We start from the raw sequence: 22,463 nt of genomic DNA, 5'->3' as shown, positions 1-22,463 counted from the left end.
TCGAAGAGGAGAGAAGAGAAATCTGGAGGATGTATCAGTATGGAGGGTTTTAAAACTGAGGTAAGCTTATTACATGTAGAAGTATGAGAAGAAATTTTTTTAACCTCATTTTCTCTGTTTTACATTTCTCACGTTATTAGAAGCATTTTCTCAAAAAGTATATGCGCTAATGCTATGAAATTTTCAGCAACTGTTTGCAGCGTGTTGCTGTCTCCCTGGAACTAAAAAATATGAGATCCCGCAATTAAATTCTGATTTTTAGATATGTAGAAAAAAGTTTATTTTGGATACGTAATATCAGAAACTCTGTTAATAATACAATTTGTACCATAAATAAATAACTGTAGTTCAGCACTCTTATAACCTTCTCAGAACACTAAAATAGAATTTTCAGATTAATTGCATGATTACAATTCCAGTTATGGCTTCATAAAAAAGACAATTTTAAATTAAAAATTGAAATTTCTGGCAAAATATTATTCCAGCATATTTTGTTATATTTTACCGTTGAAACACAGCTCTTTCGTTTTACAGATGCAAAATTTTAGATTTGTACATCAATAAATATGACTGTAATGATTTTTAAATAAATGTTTACATTTTCCATTATATCCCCCCTTAAGGTACAGTAAGTATTTTAGAGCCCATGTCTCCTAAACAGTTTTTCTTGTTATGATATGTACTACTGCCTCCCAAAATATGGAATACTAGTTTCTAAAACACTTTTCACATTTGTTTTTGAATTTGACCCCTTTTACTCCTTTCATTTCATTCTGTTGTGGACTAACAACCAGGTAATAAATTTTCAAATTTATACCATTTTTGTACATATTGTAATTTTTGCACAGTATCATTCTATTCATGGGAAATATATTGGCACTTTGTACTTCTAATTAATTGTGATACCCACAGTTGAAATAATTATTGCTTACCACATTTATCCTCAGTATCAACACAGCTTTTTTATTTGTGTTACTACTACTACTACTACTACTACTACTGCTACTACACTATTTCTGAAGACCCCTCCCACTACGATTGTGCAAGTGTTTCAACTATTTTCTTTTTCTGAGCATGTCACTTCAACAGTTCTGCCAGATCTGGAATACCACAACAACTACCCTGGGTCATCTAATGGCCAGCAAACCTTTTATTATGGACAGATATTTTTTTTTTATTTCGTTACTGTAATATAAACCAAACTCAGATCTGAACTAACTCGGTTGCCCTGTAATTTTACGTCCCTAACAATGTCCCTTCACCTACATCCGTGGCCTATTCAAAAGGGTGAAATGTTAATAATGTGCAACTCTGTGTGCAATTCCAAAAAAGGATCCTAGATATCATTAATTTTTTTTTCTTTTTTCGTTACAGTTCCACCCTCTGTGCTCAATCATAATAGCTAGGTGCACGTGCTGGTACAGGGGAGTTGATTTAGACCGATATTTTTTTATTTACTTGTGCTAAAGCAGACATGATTTGTGGCATCCACAACAGCCTCACTTGTGTTTTATCTGTGCTACAGATCAGGCGACCCATCCCTGTTGCTATCGAGACTGGCAACTTCATTTTTCCTGGATGGCCCAATATAAACTAGCACTGCAATAACTGCAGACTTCTCTGACTATATTTATGACTCTTAATTGGCCCTCACTCAACCACGCAACCATCGACTATCTTTCCCACAATCCACCTGGTGTTCTGCACTGCAGTAGCTCCTATATTCCCACAAATGATGCTGATACGATTTCATGCTAGGATTTCACTCGTTTTTCTTTTTGTTTAGGCACAACTCTTGTAGCTGCTGCTATCCATCATCCTTTTAGTGTTTGCTGATTTTCATACACAGAGTACTAATATTTTTCACCATATTCTTACTTTCCCTGTTCTTGTCAGAAGGAATATCAAACTGGGTTTGTATTAAATAGGCTGTGCATCTTTGTACCTGCAAACTGCTGAGAGTTAATGCTATTATTGTGGCATTCCATCTGGTTAACCACAAAAGGATGCATTACTGGGTTTATTTCGTTGCTAATATCACTGTACCAAAAGCCGTCTTGTCATGTCTCCTCCACTAACATATGAATAACCTTTTTTTCACTGGACATTAAAACCAAATGATATAGTTTTTTCCCCTTGCTGTTACTATTGTCAGATTATTTATTTATCATGTCAAAAGTACAGAAACGTCAAAAAAATATATAAGTGTTGACACAATTTTACACAAAAGAAGACCAAAAATTGGACACTTAAAGTGCATTTGGTGTAGCTCTCATAAGGTCTTGCACGGTGCAGGTGGTTGGTTATGAGGAACAATGAGGGGAAATGGCTGCTCAACACCACACTGTCAAAGAACTGATTCCACAGAGAAACCCCAAGTCTGAAGATTGGCTTTGCATCTCATTGTGTTTGATCGTGATCTATTGAGAGACCTCCATATTTACTACTTCTCCGAATATCCAGGAGGAAGTCCTTCCTTTGGAGCGATCCATTCTCCAAAATACCGACATTCCTCCCGCCATCGCAAGATCCTTGCCACATGTGGATTCTCGATGAGAGCCTCAATAGTTGTCAAGAAGCTCTTTCTTGATTTCAGCCTCATACAGTGGATGGGTTTCCTTTGTTGTGGCCTTACTTTTCTCATATCTTGCAGCTACCTAACATCTCATTTCAGGAGGAGCTATGCCAGTGAGGCAATGGAGTTTTTCCACAGGAGTAGGTCTTGAGCAACCCATGATAATCTGGCAAGACTCATTTAGAGCCTCATCTACGTTCCTGGCATGATTGGACTTGTTCCATACTGAACATGCATATTCAGCAGTGGAACAACATAGAACAAGTGCACTTAGTGCACAGTGCATGGTTTATCCCCCCATTATGTACCTGTCAATTTTCGCACTGAGTTATTTCTGGCTGCCACTTTCTGTTTGGTGTTTAGGCAATGCTTTCTATATGTTGGCCCTCTATCCAGTATTACTCCAAGATATTTGTGAGTAGAATTATTTCAAGTACGATATTCCCGAGAATATATTAAAGGATCTATTTGCCTGTTTATTCTTCATGTGGAAAGCGCAGGTCTGGGTCTTGCAGGATAAGGATTCAAGTAATTCTCATAGTAGTAAACAGTTAATTTTTCCAAAGGTTTTGATAGCATATCTTCTACAGTCTCAAAACAGTCAGCCTGAGTAGTGATACTGCAGTCATCAGCATAAATAAAGCTTAAAGTTCCTTCAGGGATAGGTTGATCGTTGGTATAGATGTTGAATAATAGCAGTGCTAGCACACTGCCTTGTGGCAGCCCATTTTTCTGACTACACCTACTTTTCTTACCCTGAAATTCAATAAAATAATTTAGAATTCTGGAGAAGGTTTCTAATATTGCACATGCATGTGAAGTCTTTAGTTACATCATAAACTTTATTCAGAAGGAGCCAATGGTTGATTGTATCATAAGCTGTGGATAGATGGATAAATACAGCACCTGTAATGAACCATTTTCATATCCATCTTCGATATGTTGTGTTAACTTTAATATTTTAGATGTGCGGCTCTTCCCTTCTCTGAAAGCTGCTTGCTGTGGTATTAGAAGGGGCTCCACCTTTCTAATGATTCTCTGAAGAATGAGCCTCTCCAGTATTTTGTAGAGGTGACAGAGTAAAGAGATAGGTCTATAATCTTTGGGATCTTTCCTATCCTTTCCTTGTTTCGGTATGGCAATTACTCTTGCTTTTCGCCATACTTTAGGGATCTTGCATTCTCAAATACAGTTGCCCATAAATTCCAGTGACCAAAGCATTTTAATGAGACCAAAATTCTTGGTTTACTCAGATCTAATGTCATCCTATCCTGCTGCTCGTCCCCATTACATTTTTTCAGGGCTGAATTCAATTCTTCGAGAGAGAAAGAAGGAGATAAGATACTATACTCTTGATCTGTTTGCCTGAATAATTGTTTCCTCTCTATATTTCTGCGTTTAGTTGATCTGCCATTAATGAGGAGTTGGTGAGCAATTTGATCTGGTTTAACATTAACATATGCGTTGACCTGAGTGTTATCATTACTCAGGTGATGTAATAGCCTCCAGGCCTTTTGGCTACTTTTACTCACGTCACACTCAGCCATCAATTGTATCCATTCCTCTCTCTTTGCCTCAGATATTAAAGAGAGGACATTCTGTGCAAGGCTTGATGTGGCTTCACTAAAAGGATCTTCTTCAAACTTCATGTAGTATTCTTTAAGAAAAGAGGCCGTTTCAGGTGTTATACCCTTGATATAGTTCATTCTGCATCCCCATAGAATTGATGCTCAGGAGGAGGCATTAACGACGTTAACAAAATTCTCATATTGATCTATCACAGGATCTGTAGTTACAATTTTCTCAGCTAATAATTTTGAAAATTACTGCCAATCTGCCGTTTTGAAGATGTACCTTCGTCTGAAAGGGATTTCTTGAGATCTTACTTGTGGGAGCACTTGACACATAATAGGTCGATGTGCATTCGGTATGGGCTTACAGACGGATTTAGTGGAGGTATGAAAAATACTTTCACTAACAAAAAGCAGATACGGATTATAGCCAGAGTCCACTGTAGAAAGAATGAGGCAGTTTGCTGTCATGAAGGAGTGAGAGATGGAAAGTTTCAGCCCACATGAGGACAGCCTCACCATTTTGATCCCCTTGAGCGTACCCCCAAACATGGCTGTGACTGTTGAAATCATGTGTCACAATAGAACCTTTCCCTGTAATAAAATTTTCAGGTGGGATGAAGGAACAATCTGTTGCTGGAGGTTTATATGATGATGTGACTCCACAGTTACGTAACAGTAATAATTTCAATATTGTTATCATCTGACTGACGAACTCTACAGACTTCAAGGTCAGGTCTTATAAGGATGGCGCTTCCATAATGTGCATGTTGTGTTTCAACAACCAGTTTCATTCCAGGAACAGAAGGACGACTCTGCTGGGTATCTCTATATATTTCTTGAACAAACAAAATATCACAGTGCTTAGTGTGGCACATGTCTTGCAAGAGTTGTTGCTTGCAAGGAGGTATTCCTTCAATATTCACAGATATTATAGACAACACTGGTCCAAAAACGACCGTTTATTTGATATCTAATACTTCTGGTGTGAAAGGATTAGCCGCCAGGTCATTCTGAGCTGAACTCTGACATTGCCCAGGGTACACCTGATTGCAGTTCACGTCTCTGTACAGGGCTATTACAAATGACTGAAGCGATTTCATAAATTCACTGTAGCTCCATTCATTGACATATGGTCACGAAACACTACAGATACATAGAAAAACTCATAAAGTTTTGTTCGGCTGTAGCCGCACTTCAGATTTCTGCCGCCAGAGCGCTCGAGAGCGCAGAGACAAAATGGCGACAGGAGCCGAGAAAGCGTACGTCGTGCTTGAAATGCACTCACATCAGTCAGTCATAACAGTGCAACGACACTTCAGGATGAAGTTTAACAAAGATCCACCAACTGCTAACTCCATTCGGTGATGGTATGCGCAGTTTAATGCTTCAGGAATCCTCTGAAAGGGGAAATCAACGGGTCGGCCTGCAGTGAGCGAAGAAACGGTTGAACGCATGCGGGCAAGTTTCACACGTAGCCCGCGGAAGTCGACGAATAAAACAAGCAGGGAGCTAAACGTACCACAGCCGACAGTTTGGAAAATCTTACGGAAAAGGCTAAAGCAGAAGCCTTGCCGTTTACAATTGCTACAAGCCCTGACACCCGATGACAAAGTCAAACGCTTTGAACTTTCGGCGCGGTTGCAACAGCTCATAGAAGAGCATGCATTCAGTGTGAAACTTGTTTTCAGTGATGAAGCAACATTTTTTCTGAATGGTGAAGTGAACAGACACAATGTGCGAACCTGGGCGGTAGAGAATCCTCACGCATTCGTGCAGCAAATTCGCAATTCACCAAAAGTTAACGTGTTTTGTGCAATCTCACGGTTTAAAGTTTAAGGCCCCTTTTTCTTCTGCGAAAAAAATGTTACAGGACACGTGTATCTGGACATGCTGGAAAATTGGCTCATGCCACAACTGGAGACCGACAGCGCCGACTTCATCTTTCAACAGGATGGTGCTCCACCACACTTCCATCATGATGTTAGGCATTTCTTAAACAGGAGATTGGAAAACCGATGGATCGGTCGTGGTGGAGATCATGATCAGCAATTCGTGTCATGGCCTCCACGCTCTGCCAACTTAACCCCATGGGATTTCTTTCTGTGGGGTTATGTGAAAGATTCAGTGTTTAAACCACCTCTACCAAGAAACGTGCCAGAACTGCGAGCTCGCATCAACGATGCTTTCGAACTCATTGATGGGGACATGTTGCGCTGAGTGTGGGAGGAACTTGATTATCAGCTTAATGTCTGCCGAATCACTAAAGGGGCACATATCGAACATTTGTGAATGCCTAAAAAAACTGAGTTTTTGTATGTGTGTGCAAAGCATTGTGAAAATATCTCAAATAATAAAGTTATTGTAGAGCTGTGAAATCGCTTCAATCATTTGTAATAACCCTGTATTTATCAAAAAACATTGCAATCTTAAGGGAGGCTCCTTTCATGTACCCCATTATTAGATGAGGCCTTAACTCTGAAGAGATAATTATTTGTAGTAATTCAAATACTTAAGAAATGTCCCATAGCATGGTTTATGGCAATATTTGTTGAAAATCGACTAACCTGAGTATAATTAAATAGGCTTAACTAATGAAAACACCACAGGGGGATACTGGTGTATCTCAATCTGTTCTTTATGAAACAATGTATGAATTGCATAGATCACTCATGTGCTGTAACCAAAGCTATGAAACTGCGTCAATGTGCAACTGCCTAGCTCCATCTTATACAAATTTATGGGTATAAATGTGTGATGACTCACACCTGCAGTCCTATGTGGCACATTAGTTAACTTACCCTTAGTAAACGTAGCTACATTGAACTTAAACCATAAAAAAATCTAATAGCAGGAATACTTACACACACAATCCAAATAAGTAGCATGAATCTGCAAACTATTTTCACAATTTTATATTTTAGTGAAAAGTAGCTATTTTAGCTTTAAATGAAACCTGTATCATCTTCCAACAAACTCAATCCACTCATGTAATTTCAAGCAAAAAGTACTCAAATTCTGCTTACAGAATATTTAGAATCATACTTTGATTTATGATTCAGTTTGGAATCAAGTGAACACTAACAGTATTTGACAGATGTCTAACAATACATGTTTTAAAAAGAACCATTTTGGACAGGAGTGCAAGGCAACAATTATCGTGTCTAAATGATTTTCCTAAGAATTTTTGGTTGGCAAATGCCACCCATATTAGCTTTAAGTGCAATGGTGATAATGTGAAGGTATTCGTTACAGCCTTTATGGCATTTGCCAGATATATTTCAGCAGAAAACATCAAAAAGTGGTCAGGAACATCATATGATGATGACAGTAATAACCAGTTACTTATAATGACATTTGTTTTGGTCTTATTATATAAATACCACATTACAACAATGAATGGCACTTTATTTTGACAAAGTACTATTGTCAATGTTGTTCTTTACTTCTATTATTTGAAATCCCATTTTAATAAATCACTGTGGGATACTTTACTTAATTTCCATTCAGAATCTTCAGAATCATCACAACCTTATTTTCAGTGAGGAGACTATTAAAATATAAATTACGATCCAGAATTTAAGCTTCATGTGAGTATAGCATTATAAGTTTGTGAACTCAAGGCTCTGATCTTACTTGAATAATAATGGTAACGATTTTTGTCTCAGCAAGCATTACTGAGAGAACAAAATATTTTTCTGTCATGATTGAAGTAGACCATCAACAAAGAGCATAGTACCAAATATGCAATTAAGTAGCTCGACAACAGTGTGACAACATTACTATAAGAATGACAGAATTTCAAATCCATGCAATTTCATGCCAAGTCACAACCAAAATTTCTTATCGAGTGTGTATGAGAATAGGATCGCACAAACTTTAAATAGATCAGCATTCCCTAAATATTTAAAAACCACTGCAGTATTACAGGCCCTATAGCAGCACACTATTATCCTGCAAGAACTATCATGGCAGATACATTCTTATTTCAGTAAAAAGCCACACAGCTGCAAGTGTCGCAAAACTCAAAAATGCCTATCATTTAATAACAACTGCTTCAAGTTATTAAAAGTATAACAGAACTTAAACAAAATACCTTACACCAATAAGAAATTGGTAGGAAATCGAAAAAAACTGACAAAAAACAAACATTATTATATATCAATCCAAGCATTAGTGAAAATTTCTGAAAACCTCACCTTTACTCAGAGAAATTATGGAAAATACACACTATGAAATCATGTTTAAAGCAGATGAAAGGCAACTAAAATAATCAAATCAAAACAAAGCAATTAGAAAGAAAGCACATTTAATAAATAATTACAATAAAATTATGCATTTGGATTAAATTCATATTCTAGTAACCACACAGTTCTTTCAACTGTCCTTGTTTATACAAACAATTGGAATTATTATCTGACACTACATGATGACAGTTTTCCCACTGATGTTTGTACAGTAGTTACATGATATTTAAAAATAGACAAATAATTAAAAGATTTGAGGCATAAAATTAATCTTCATTAACTCAGAATTGTGTACAGAGCTCTGAAATAAAAATATTTTTCACATGAAATGTGTCACTTGAACTGACAACAGTGCATTGGCATAAATTTAACAAAGCATGAAAATTTGAATGACTACACATAAGACCCTTCTGTGTCAAGATACACTGTTGATCCAAATGATTATACCCACTTTCCTAGGAGGAGTGTGCCCTACCCAGTGGCACTGTGGTTATGTCACACAGTAATGAAACTATAACCAGACATGAATGGGTAATCATTCTATTTACAGTATGTGTAAAAAAAACTGGCATAAATAATTTGGCCAAAGAGCAGATGGTTTTGCCTGGTGCCTGGGTAAGTGCATCTCACAAACAGCGAATCTGGTTGACTGCTCGGATGCTTCTATCATGAGCCTCTATGGAACATCGTTGACAGATGGTGAAACCACAAATTGACAAAAGGTTGTAGGATGCCCATGCATTATCTAGAACAAGGACATCAGAACCTAGCTGCTCTGTAAAGTGGGATAGATGACAATCTGTGTAGACATGAGAAAATGCTTGAGCAGGCTGAAGAGTTTCAAGCTATTCAGCAGACACTGTTGAACATGAAGCCCCAAGATATATAACCGCTTTGTATTCCCAGGTCAATGTTCATGCCCAGATATCCCATCATCCAGATGAACAATTGTTCAATATATGCACCACACAACAGGTGGAGGAACGTGGAGGCAATGTCATGCTATGGGAGATATTCATATGAGGTGCCAAGAAATAGCTGGTCATAATTGAAAGCACGATGACAGATGTGGAGAACATGAACATTATTGCAATATCTGCATCACTTAATGCTTCATGTATTTCCTGAGAGTGACAACATCTTACAGCAGGATAACTGTCCAGATCACAAGGTCAGAATCACACTGCAATGGTTTGAGCAGCATGAGCGCTCACACTGTTGCCTTTCCGACCAAGCTCATCTCATATGATGAAACGAATGTAGGATGCTAATGCACACGAACTACACTGCAACAAACCGATAGCCTACAATTAATGGGAACTGTGTGAGATGTGTGTACAAATGAAGTCCAATTTACTGCTGGAAAACTAAAGAATTAATGAGTCCATACCTTACAGAAGCACTGTTGCATTCTTAAGATGAACCAAAACGCTACTAGGCAGATAATTATCGTTTTTGCCTTATCTTTGCATATTTGCCACCATCAGTTATTTCCTAATGGAGAACTAGCACAGAAAGTTCACATGTATGCAGATTATTGATCACACAAATAGCATTACCATTAAGGAGGCATACCTCAGTAACATGTTTGCATAATCATGATATTTTTTATATTTCTCCATTGTTGAGATGAATAGCCTGAGTGATAGGTATGTAATAAAAATATTTGTGTTGTCGCCTGGGTAGTGCATACAGCTTCATGAACATTGAAATGGCAGTTTCTTTGAAATATTTAGCAACATACTGGTACATTCTCTTGAAAAATATGGGGTCCTGCCTACTGCATGGAACTTCTACTCATCAGTAAAAGATCTCTCTCAATGCATCAATTTGTGGTAGCCAGATCATTAGAGCATGGAGCATTTACAACAAAAATTTGCAATTCTGTACTTCGTAAGTTGTATTTTGCATGCAACTTCTTCCAATGTGAAGCTGCGAAAATGGATTTCTCATTTTTTGTGACCCCTCTGTAGCACATGTGAACAATATTCATAACACACTTATAGTCTTCTTTGAACATGTGTACATGTACTGACCACAACAGTACTTTCAGTGGTCTCCATGTATTATTGCATGCTTCTTAAGATGATAAACCAGAGTAAAACATTTCCTACAAATAACATCTGTGTAACCTTTTGTTAGTGTGTAGTGATAGCTGTATCTCGAGGTTACTCTAGTGATTAACAATTTTCCACAATTACCACAATTCTACGATGATTCACCGGTGTGTACTAATTTTTTCTTGAGATTAACAGAGTGAGAAATATTTGCAGCAAGTATCACATTTGTAGGGGATCATTCCTGCGTGTATTAATATAGCCTTCAGAGGACCCAGTACTGAAAACGATTTGGCACAAACATGGAATCTGTGTGGTCTCTATTCAGTGTGTATTATTGTTCCTTGAGACTGCTCCATTAAGGAAACTACACTCCTGGAAATGGAAAAAAGAACACATTGACACCGGTGTGTCAGACCCCCCATACTTGCTCCGCACACTGCGAGAGGGCTGTACAAGCAATAATCACACGCACGGCACAGCGGACACACCAGGAACCGCGGTGTTGGCCGTCGAATGGCGCTAGCTGCGCAGCATTTGTGCACCGCCGCCGTCAGTGGCAGCCAGTTTGCCATGGCATAAGGAGCTCCATCGCAGTCTTTAACACTGGTAGCATGCCGCAACAGCGTGGACGTGAACCGCATGTGCAGTTGATGGACTTTGAGCGAGGGCGTATAGTGGGCATGCGGGAGGCCGGGTGGACGTACCGCCGAATTGCTCAACACGTGGGGCGTGAGGTCTCCACAGTACATCGATGTTGTCGCCAGTGGTCGGCGGAAGGTGCACGTGCCCATCGACCTGGGACCGGACCGCAGCGACGCACGGATGCACGCCAAGACCGTAGGATCCTACGCAGTGCCGTAGGGGACCGCACCGCCACTTCCCAGCAAATTAGGGACACTGTTGCTCCTGGGGTATCGGCGAGGACCATTCGCAACCGTCTCCATGAAGCTGGGCTACGGTCCCGCACACCGTTAGGCCGTCTTCCGCTCACGCCCCAACATTGTGCAGCCCGCCTCCAGTGGTGTCGCGACAGGTGTGAATGGAGGGCCGAATGGAGACGTGTCGTCTTCAGCGATTTGAGTCGCTTCTGCCTTGGTGCCAATGATGGTCGTATGCGTGTTTGGCGCCGTGCAGGTGAGCGCCACAATCAGGACTGCAAACGAACGAGGTACACAGGGCCAACACCCGGCATCATGGTGTGGGGAGCAATCTCTTACACTGGCCGTACACCACTGGTGATCGTCGAGGGGACACTGAATAGTGCACGGTACATCCAAACCATCATCGAACCCATCGTTCTACCATTCCTAGACCGGCAAGGGAACTTGCTGTTCCAACAGGACAATGCACGTCCGCATGTATCCCGTGCCACCCAACGTGCTCTAGAAGGTGTAAGTCAACTACCCTGGCCAGCAAGATCTCCGGATCTGTCCCCCATTGAGCATGTTTGGGACTGGATGAAGCGTCGTCTCACGCGGTCTGCACGTCCAGCACGAACGCTGGTCCAACTGAGGCGCCAGGTGGAAATGGCATGGCAAGCCATTCCACAGGACTACATCCAGCATCTCTACGATCGTCTCCATGGGAGAATAGCAGCCTGCATTGCTGCGAAAGGTGGATATACACTGTACTAGTGCCGACATTGTGCATGCTCTGTTGCCTGTGTCTATGTGCCTGTGGTTCTGTCAGTGTGATCATGTGATGTATCTGACCCCAGGAATGTGTCAATAAAGTTTCCCCTTCCTGGGACAATGAATTCACGGTGTTCTTATTTCAATTTCCAGGAGTATATTTACCTTTAACACTACATTTGTAAGGTCTCTTTCCAGTGTGTATTAATTCGTGTTTCTTCAGATTGCCAGACTGAGTAAAAGATTTTCCACAAACATTACATCTGTAAGGTCTCGTACCACTGTGTATTAAAATATGCTGCTTCATATGGCTCGACGTAGCAAACAATTTTCCACAAACATCACATTCGTGAGGCCTCATTCCAGTGTGTATTAATTCGTGTACCTTGAGATTGCCCAACTGAGTAAACGATTTTCCACAAACACCGCATTCGTGGGGTCTCTTACCAGTGTGTATTAGTTCGTGTGCCTTCAGATTGCTCGAAGTAATGAACGATTTTCCACAAACACCGCATTCGTGGAGTCTCTTTCCTGTGTGTATTAACAAGTGATTCTTGAGATGGGACGACTGAGTAAACGATTTTCCACAAACACCGCATTCGTGGGGTCTCTTTCCAGTGTGTATTAACAAATGAGTCTTGAGATAGGACGACTGAGTAAACGATTTTCCACAAACACCGCATTCGTGGGGTCTCTTACCAGTGTGTATTAATTTGTGTACCTTGAGATTGCTCGACTGAGTACACGATTTTCCACAAACATCGCATTCGTGGGGTCTCTTTACTTTGTGTATTAAATAGTGTAACTTGAGATTGCCGGACTGAGTAAAAGATTTTCCACAAACAGTACATCTCAAAGGAATCGTACGAGTGTGTATTAAAATATGCCTCTTCATATGGCTTGACTTAGTAAACGATTTTCCACAAACACCGCATTCATGGGGTATCTTTCCAGTGTGTATTAACAAATGGTTCTTGAGATGGCCCGACTGAGTAAACGATTTTCCACAAACATCACATTCGTGGGGTCTCTTTCCTGTGTGTATTAATTCGTGTGACCTGAGATTGCCAGACTGAATAAAAGATTTTCCACAAACAGTGCATTTGTAGGGTCTCTTATCAGTGTGTATTAATAAATGGGTCTTGAGAATGCCCGACCGAGTAAACGATTTTCCACAAACATCGCATTCGTGGGGTCTCTTTTCTGTGTGTATTAATTCATGTGCCTTGAGACGGTCAGAAAAAATAAATTTTTTTCCACAAAGATTACATTTGTAGGGTCTCTCACCAGTGTGTATTAAGACATGCTTCTTGAGATAGCGCAATACATTAAAAGATTTGCCACAAGTATCACATTTGTGGGGCCTCTTGGCTGAGTGTATTAAGCTATGTCTCTTAAGATAACGTAACAGAGTAAAGAATTTACCACATACATCACATTTGTGATTTCTCTTTGCATTTAGCACAGTGTGGGCATTAGCATTATCACTTTTACATAAAATTCCATCGTCATGACATCTTTCGAGTTTCTCTGCAACTTTTGTAACATTACCTGTATTATGTATGTCATTAAAGGATTTCTTTAAAGTTTTCTTGGTTTCCTTGGATGAAGATTTCTTCTCAGCCTGTTCCACGATTCCTTCTCGTACACACTCCAAGGAGATATTGTTTTCACGGTCATCACCACATTCAGGTTTCTCACTGTTGGCAGCAGATAATGCTTGGTTGCCCTCACTCATTCTCAAATGTTCTTTCAGGCAGTCATCAGTGGGAAATACCTCACCACATGACTTACACACATATGCAGGTGCCTGCACACCATCAATGTGGATGAAGACATGCATTATGAGTCTGTATTTTGAAGGGAAGCTCTGTAGGCAGAAACTACAGTTAAACTTATGGAATTCCTTTTCCCTGATGCTGCAACTTAATCTCGTGCCACATAAGCTGTCTTCTTGAGAAGTCCGTATTTTGGTATAGTTATAAGACATACTGAATACTGTTGACTTCTCTGCATCTATCTCCAGCTTGTCATCGACTACTCCTTGATGTAATGTTTCTTGATATGAAATGTCACAGCTGTCACCAGCACTTTGAATTAAACTGAGGAAGGAGGAAATATGTTAAATGTTGATTTACATGATACAAAAAAACAGTATTTCACAATCCACAAAATCAGGTACTATAAACCGAAAGTTAAAAATGTATGGGCGTCACATATAACTTATTTAGTAAATGTAAGTGATTTAAAATTGTAATGACATTCTGCCAGAACGATAGAATTTTGTACAGTCCATCCTACCATAGTCTTTTGTGAGCAAGTAATGCTAGTAGGTGAATGGTCTACCTGTGTGATATTTGGGTCCAACAATTCCACCTGCAGCTACCCCATTCCATCACAATGGAAATGGACATCTTTGAGCTTCCCAATGAGGTCATTTGACTGTGGATATGGCTGTGGGTGCATTGGAGCATGCACATATTATTCTATCCTGATTGCTGCTTCTGATTGTTTTGCTTTTGATGGATTTATGGTTTCAAGTAACCAATGACAGTGAGAAATTACAGTTTGCTTTCATCGAAAACTGAAATTTTGCTGCAGAAGATGGCTATGCAAAGAAACATATTAAGAAATTTTTCTGACTTGAGTTCGCTCATAGAGGTCTAGCCTTACAAGCTGTGAACAAAATCATGATCTCAATTGTGCTGCAGATTGTTGATCACTGTTTTCTTGGGTATACTACAGATCACATAGTTGTGGTAAGGTTAGGACACGAGTTTAAATTCAAGGACAAAACCTGTCATCTGCAACAGTTTAGTCATAGGTCACTTAAAATCAGCTGTGTTTGTGTGTTGCCTATAACCGAGCAGTAGCTGATAGTGGATGTAGCAACACTGCAGTGGCAAGTGATGCATCAGCTATCAAGTAGTTTTAATCAGACTACAGTAAAAGTTTTTTCTTTGTGATTAATAAAAATCTTTTCAGTTAATTACTACATTGCACAGAACAGTTATACGCTCTGTCATTAACGCCATACATCAGAAATCTTTCATGAAGAGAAACTCACAGTAAAATAAGCTTCTGTCTAGTATCTCCAGATTATTGTAGAATATTATGCTGAATTTAAAATGATCACATCTTTTGTGTATGCCCTATGTAGGTATATTCCTTATACAGTTGCTTCCACATAGGACAGATTGTAAGAGTAGATACCTGGTGTCCCCTAATCTAAGTGGCTGGAAACACCTCCCACTTTCAAAGCTTACAGATGGCATACATGGCAGGCACTAACTTTCCCCAAACACTCCTATGAACACATGAACACACATACAAGGAGTACACAGCCACAATTACACATGTTTCCAACATATTACCGGATTAGGGAAAGCCATTCGCATTCTCAGTGTGGAGCAATATCCTTCACATGTACGCTGGATGTGAGTGCATATTTTCTTGGATTCTACAGACCAGGTACGCCACATGCTGATCGAACTTTTTTTGTAATTTGGCTTACAGTTGGTGTGGGCGACATTACAGTAATTATTGTGCAATGTATCATTTTCCCTTGGGTTCAGTAGAGGAGGCAAGATTGCTTTCTCACATAACGCTGAAATTTTCCTACTAGTTCAGCTGTTATGTAGCACTACTTGAAAATAAAAATTCTTATCTAGGTTTCTTGTGGGATTACATCCACATTGTCTGAGCTATCTCCTTTTCTCCCCTCTGGTGTTCAGATTTGTTCCTGCCTGATACAGCAGTTTTATGGGCTATCACAACAATAATAAATCCTCCTCGTTGCTACTCACATTTCTGTTGAGCCAGCTGACGAAAGAAATTATGTAGACAGCTAAATATTCACTGTAGATGGTGGTGGTGGGTGTTGGGATGTTTAAGGGGGACTAAACAGCGAAGGTCATCAGTCCCCCATTCCAAAATCAGGCGAGCCAAAAATCTATGGAGCAGGTAAAAACCAAAGGGGGAAGAGACGTCCCCCCAGGTGCTAAAAGAACACAAATGCAGCAACAAACACTACAGACAAGAACAGGACAGAGAAACACCAGACAGAAAGAAACAGAAGAAAGGCAGACGGCCGGAGACTGGTTGACTGACCACGAGAACAAAAAAGGGAAAGAGTCAACCATCTGACGGCACACCAGAACAGCAACAGACACAAGGACAAAAGACACAGAAAGGGAAAGGTGCAGGCACCTCCCTAAATCGAACCATAAAAAGGACTACCACGGATAAATGTAAAACATTGTCAGCCATGGAGGCATCGTCGGATAAAACCAAAACCAAAGTGCCCGGGAGATTAAAAGAATGCTGGAGTGTGCGCAGTCGAAGACACTCCAGCAAAATGTGGCCGACCGTCAGCCGGGAGCCACACCGACACAAGGGGGGATCCTCCTGACGCAACAGATGGCCGTGCGTCAGGTATGTATGGCCGATGCGCAGCCGACACAGGACGACCGAGTCCCTGCGAGAAGCCCGCAGGGAGGAACGCCACACATCGGTCGTCCCCTTGACAGCCCGCAGTTTATTCGGGGCTGTCATGCCACGCCACTCAGCAGCCCACATCCCTATCAGCTTACGGCGCAACACGAGCTGCTGATCGCGAGCCGTGAGGCCGATCTCCAAAGCTGGGGCGTCTATCGCACCTTTGGCCAGCCTGTCTACACGTTCGTTCCCCGGGATGCCTACATGACCTGGCGTCCAAACAAAAACCACCGAACGACCAGAGCGGGTAATGGTGGAAACAGACTCCCGAATAGAGGACACCAGAGGAGAAGAGGGATAGCAGCGGTCGATGGCCTGGAGGCTGCTCAGGAAGTCACTGCAGATGACGACGGACGTACATGAGCAGGAGCGCATATGCTCAAGAGCGCGTAAGATGGCCACCAGCTCTGCAGTAAAAACACTACAGCCAGCTGGCAAGGAGCGCTGTTCAACATGGCCAGCGTGAGCAAAAGCGTAGGCAGTGCGACCATCAACCAGGGAACCATCAGTGTAGACAGGCTCGCAGCCCGGAAATGAGGCGAGGAGCGCAAGAAAACGGCGACGGAGGGCTACAGGCGGAACCGAGTCCTTGGGTCCCTGTGCCAAGACCAGACGGACGGACAGCCGGGGCAAACACCAGGGAGGCGTAGGTGCACGGACCCGGAAGTGAGGCAGAAGAGGGAATGACCCCAGTTCGGACAGCAGGGACTTTACACGGACAGCTATGGAAAGCCCAGACCGAGGTCGCCGTTCGGGCAGATGGAGGACCGTGACAGGGAAAAGCAGGCGACGATTGGGATGGCCTGGCGAGCAATGAACGTGGACAGCATAGTCGGCGAGCAGTCGATGGCGGCGAATCCGCAGCGGAACCCCGGCCTCCACCAGTAGACTATCCACGGGGCTCGTACGAAATGCGCCAGCTGCAAGCCGAACCCCACAGTGATGGATGGGGTCTAACAACTTCAACACTGAGGGGGATGCAGACCCATAGGCCAGGCTCCCATAATCAAGCCGAGACTGCACAAGGGCTCTATATAATTGCAACAGCGTGCAGCGATCCGCACCCCACGATGTGTGGCTGAGGCAGCAGAGGGCGTTGAGGTGCCGCCAGCACTTTTGCTTCAGCTGAGTAATATGAGGAACCCATGTGAGCCGGGCATCAAACACGAGTCCCAAGAAGCGGCATGTGTCCACCACTTGAAGCAGGTGGCCGTCGAGGTAAAGTTCAGGATGAGGGTGGACCGTCCGACGCCGGCAGAAGTGCATAACTCGAGTCTTGGCTGCAGAGAACTGAAAACCGTGAGTCAGAGCCCATGATGCTGCCTTCCGAACGGCTACCTGCAGCCTGCGTTCGGCGACTCCCGTAGTCGTGGAGCTAAATGAGATGCAGAAGTCGTCGGCATACAAGGAAGGAGACACCAACGACCCCACGGCCGCAGCCAGACCATTAATGGCCACTAGAAATAAGGACACACTCAACACCGAGCCCTGCGGGACCCCATTTTCCTGTGTATAAGATGAACTACAGGCGGCACCGACTTGCACCCGGAAGGAGCGGTGCAATAGAAAGGTTTGAAGAAAAGCCGGGAGCCGACCACGAAGACCCCATGCATGCAGCGTGGCAAGAATGTGATGCCTCCATGTGGTGTCATACGCCTTCCGCAGATCAAAAAATACAGCAACAAGATGCTGACGTCGGGCAAAGGCCGTACGGATAGCAGATTCCAGCCGCACCAAATTGTCTGTGGCAGACCGGCCCCGACGGAAGCCACCCTGGGATGGAGCGAGGAGACCACGCGACTCAAGGACCCAACACAAACGCCGCCTCACCATACGTTCGAGCAATTTGCACAATACGTTGGTGAGGGTAATGGGACGATAGCTGTCCACCGCCAGTGAGTCCGCACCGGGCTTCAAGATGGGGACAATAACACCCTCTCGCCATTGCGATGGGAACACGCCTTCGCTCCAAATGCGGTTAAATACCGCGAGAATGTGTCTCTGGCAGTCCCTGGAGAGATGCTTCAGCATCTGCGCGTGGATGCAGTCTGGTCCTGGTGCTGTATCAGGGCAATCGGCAAGGGCAGCGAGGAATTCCCTCTCGCTGAAAGGAGCATTGTATGGTTCAGAACGACGCGTGTGAAATGTGAATTGCGTCCGCTCGGCTCGCTCCTTCAGAGAGCGAAAGGCGGGGGGATAAGATGCAGTCGCAGAGCTCTTCGCAAAGTGCGCGGCAAGCTGTTCAGCAATGGCGGCAGCGTCCGTGCAGACAGCGCCGTCCAAGGAGAGCCCAGGTACACCCATAGGGGTCTGGTATCCATAAATCCGCCGGATCCGGGACCACACGAGCGAGGGGGAGACACGCGAGCCCAAGGATGAGACATACCTCTCCCAGCACTCCCGCTTACGCTGTGCAATAAGACGACGGGCCAAGGCACGGAGCCTCTTAAAGGCGATGAGGGTCTCCGGAGACGGGTGCCGCCTATGACGCTGGAGAGCCCGTCTACGGTCGCGAATAGCCTCAGCAATCTGCGGCGACCACCAGGGTACAGCCTTCCTCTGAGGGAGTCCAGAAGAGCGGGGGATGGCAGCCTCGGCCGCCGAAATGATGGATGTGGTTATGCCACGGACCACCCCGTCAATGTCACCCTGTGGGGGAGACTCAATGGTTGCAGCAGAAGTAAAAGCCGGCCAGTCAGCCCTGTGGAGAGCCCAGCGGGGCAGGCGCCCAGAAGAATGACACTGGGGCAGTGACAAATAGATGGGAAAATGGTCACTACCACACAGGTCAGGATGCACTCTCCAGTGGAGGGATGGGACAAGTCCGGGGCTGCAAAGAGAGAGATCGATGGACGAGAAAGAGCCATGGGCCACACTAAAATGCGTGGGAGCACCGGTATTCAAGAGGCTAAGGTCGAGCTGAGCCAACACATGCTCCACGGCCCGACTGCGGTCATCGGAGACAGTCCCACCCCATAGAGGGTTGTGGGCATTAAAATCGCCCAGAAGCAGCAAAGGTGGCGGGAGTTGAGCCAGCAGTGCAGCCAAGACATGCCGGGGGAGCTCCCCATCCGGAGGAATGTAAACAGAGCAAACTGTAATAGCCAGCGAGAGCTCAACCCTGGCAGCGACTGCCTCTAAAGGCGTCTGAAGGGGTACTTGCGAGCTACAGACAGAGCGGTGAACAAAGAGGCAAACTCCACCTGATGCTCGGTGACAGGCAACACGGTTCTTATAGTATCCCCGATAACCGCGAAGGGCGGGGGTCCGCATTGCAGGACACCAAGTTTCCTGCAGAGCAATGCAGAGAACAGGGGAATCACTCAGAAGCATCCGGAGCTCAGGCAGGTGGCGGAAATAACCGCCGCAGTTCCACTGGAGAATGGAAGCAGGAAGGGACTGGGAGGGCGTGAAGGCGACTAAGAGGCAGACGGCGCCTCTGAGTCAACCGTCGCCACCGGGGGAGAGTCAGCTGAGTCCATAGGAAAGGCCCCCAAGGGTTCCGTGAGGGCGAGATCCGCGGCAGAGGCGAGGATCTCCACCTCATCCCCGGAGCCAGGACTATGTACAGCAGGCGGTGCTGAAACCGCCGGAACGTCCTTCTTGGACACATGCCGTTCCTTCTTCTCACGTCGGCCCTTAGGGTGAGAGGGCTGGGAGAGCTTCTCTGAAGGAGCGTCGGAGGCTGATGACGACGCAGAAGCCCTACGACCAGCAGGTGGCGGAACCTTCAGCCACTGGCTGACATCCGGCTGGGTAGGAGAAGAAATGGAGGAAGGGAGAGCCCCGAGGGACCCCTTCCGCGAGAGAGGAACCGGCGGAGGCAACGCCGGCGGAGAAGGAGAAGGAGGGGGAGGGATCGAGCCTCCCGGATGTGGAGCAGATGTCACTCCCGAAGTAAGCGTGGGGGGAGCGACAGAAGAGGTTTTGCCCCCAACTGCTAAGGGGGCAACAGAGGAAGGCTTGCCCCCAGGCACGAGGGGGGTAGACAGAGGTACACGGCCCCGAGGGCCCACTGAAGGCGGCACAGATGAGGCGACAACCGTCGCTCGCGTGGGCGACGATAACGTGGCTGCAGCATAAGATGTTCGAATGGAAGCAGGATACAACCTTTCATATTTCTGTTTAGCCTCTCGATAAGTAAGCCAGTCCAGGGTCTTAAATTCCATTATCTTCCGCTCCTTATGAAGAACGGGGCAATCCGGCGAGCATGGAGAGTGGTGCTCCCCACAGTTGACACATACAGGCGGAGGCGCACATGGAGAATCGGGATGAGAGGGGCGTCCGCAATCTCGACATGTAGCGCTGGATGGGCAACGGGAGGACATATGCCCAAACTTCCAGCACTGGAAGCACCGCATCGGGGGAGGGACGTAGGGCTTGACGTCGCAACGGTAAACCATTACCTTGACCTTCTCGGGCAAGACATCACCCTCGAAGGCCAAGATAAAGGCACCGGTGGCCACCCTGTTTGTCTTGGGTCCTCTATGGACACGACGGACAAAATTAACACCACGTCGTTCCAAGTCGGCTCTCAGCTCGTCATCGGATTGTAACAAGAGGTCACGATGGTAAATAATCCCCTGGATCATATTTAAGCTACTGTGGGGAGTGACGGTAACAGGGACGTCACCCAGCTTATCACACAAGAGCAACGCTCGTGACTGGGCTGGGGAGGACGTCTTGAGGAGGATGGACCCACTCCTCATTTTAGACAACCCCGCCACTTCCCCAAACTTATCCTCCAGGTGTTCCACAAAAAACATAGGCTTCGTCGTAAGAAAGGAGTCACCATCAGTCCTGCTGCAGACAAGGTATTGTGGGACGTAAGGCTCCCGCTTGGCACTAGATCGGCGTCCCTCCCATGGCGCAGCCAACGAGGGGAACGACTGAGGGTCATATTGCGCAGCATCAAATTCAACTCGACCTCGCTTAGAGACGCTGGTGGCCGTGCGACCACCAGCTTGGTGTGATTTATTGCGCTTCATTGCGCCACATCCGCCCAGATGCCACCTACTCCGAACGAGGGCTCTCCCCAAGGGCGCCACCCAGCCAAAGCAACGGGTACCTGGCCGATATCCCGTTGCCCGGAGTCCCCGTGCCCCAGACAAGATGGGCACATACTCCTTGGCATGCATGGGGAGGAAACAGCTCTGGCATCTGTAGTGCGATCCCTGCGTGGTCAGGGGGCTACCACCAAGAGGGTACATGACGACCCCACCACAACGGACTGGCTACCGTGCTGGATTTTAGGTGTTGAAAGGGTCCACAGGTGTCGTGGGTGCTAAGAATGGTATTGTGTACAAGGCAAGAAGGAGGCAACCCAGGAGACGTTGGGCGTAAATCCCGCCACACGACAAGAGGTAACATGCAAGATGGTGGAGCATGATGGACCAATAGAAAAACACCACGTAAGGTGTCCTTCCCCAAATGGCACGCACTAACAACGGAAATTTGGAAAAATGGCGGTCAAACCCAAGAGGGGACCATCACATTAAAGCCGAAATGTTTGAGACTCCTTTTAGTCGCCTCTTACGACAGGCAGGAATACCGCGGGCCTATTCTTACCCCCGAACCCGCAGGGGGGTCACTGTAGATGAACAGTATTGGAACTATCACCAAGCTTGGCAGGAGGTGAATACTGTGAGTTGACACTTGCTTCCACAACAGGACAAGTGCTCCAACAGTGTGGTGAATCTACCTTGCAATAATCATGGTCTGGCAAGATGTAAGCAATTTCTGAATATCACTAGATGGTAAAACAATACTCTGTTTGCTCTATGAGGTACTCACCTAAATGACCTTTTGACATGCCCATGTGTGTGGGTTAAAATTATAATGAAGCAGGCTTAGAGATAAGTTGTGAGAAAATAAATAACTGT

General features: G+C 44.5%; 1 protein-coding gene across 4 annotated transcripts in view; it reads right to left on the bottom strand.

Moving 5' to 3' along the window:
- LOC126213370 (zinc finger protein ZFP2-like) overlaps positions 1-22,463 on the bottom strand; it is a 224,982-nt gene that overhangs the window by 145,010 nt on the left and 57,509 nt on the right. For 2 of the 4 annotated variants that reach the window (XM_049941069.1, XM_049941070.1), the window contains exon 6: positions 12,119-14,186. In XM_049941069.1, the coding sequence (XP_049797026.1) occupies positions 12,227-14,186 (1,960 nt within the window). In that variant the 3' untranslated portion in view covers positions 12,119-12,226. Of the gene's footprint in view, positions 1-8,454; positions 8,695-12,118; positions 14,187-22,463 lie in introns of those variants that run through there. The other 2 variants (XM_049941071.1, XM_049941072.1) reach the window with 2 other exon arrangements.

This window comes from Schistocerca nitens, chromosome 11 (genome assembly GCF_023898315.1).
Source record: "Schistocerca nitens isolate TAMUIC-IGC-003100 chromosome 11, iqSchNite1.1, whole genome shotgun sequence".
NCBI classification, from domain to species: domain Eukaryota; kingdom Metazoa; phylum Arthropoda; class Insecta; order Orthoptera; family Acrididae; genus Schistocerca; species Schistocerca nitens.
The sequence above is the reverse complement of the archived record's forward strand: the minus strand, read 5'-3'. Positions and strand labels throughout refer to the sequence as shown.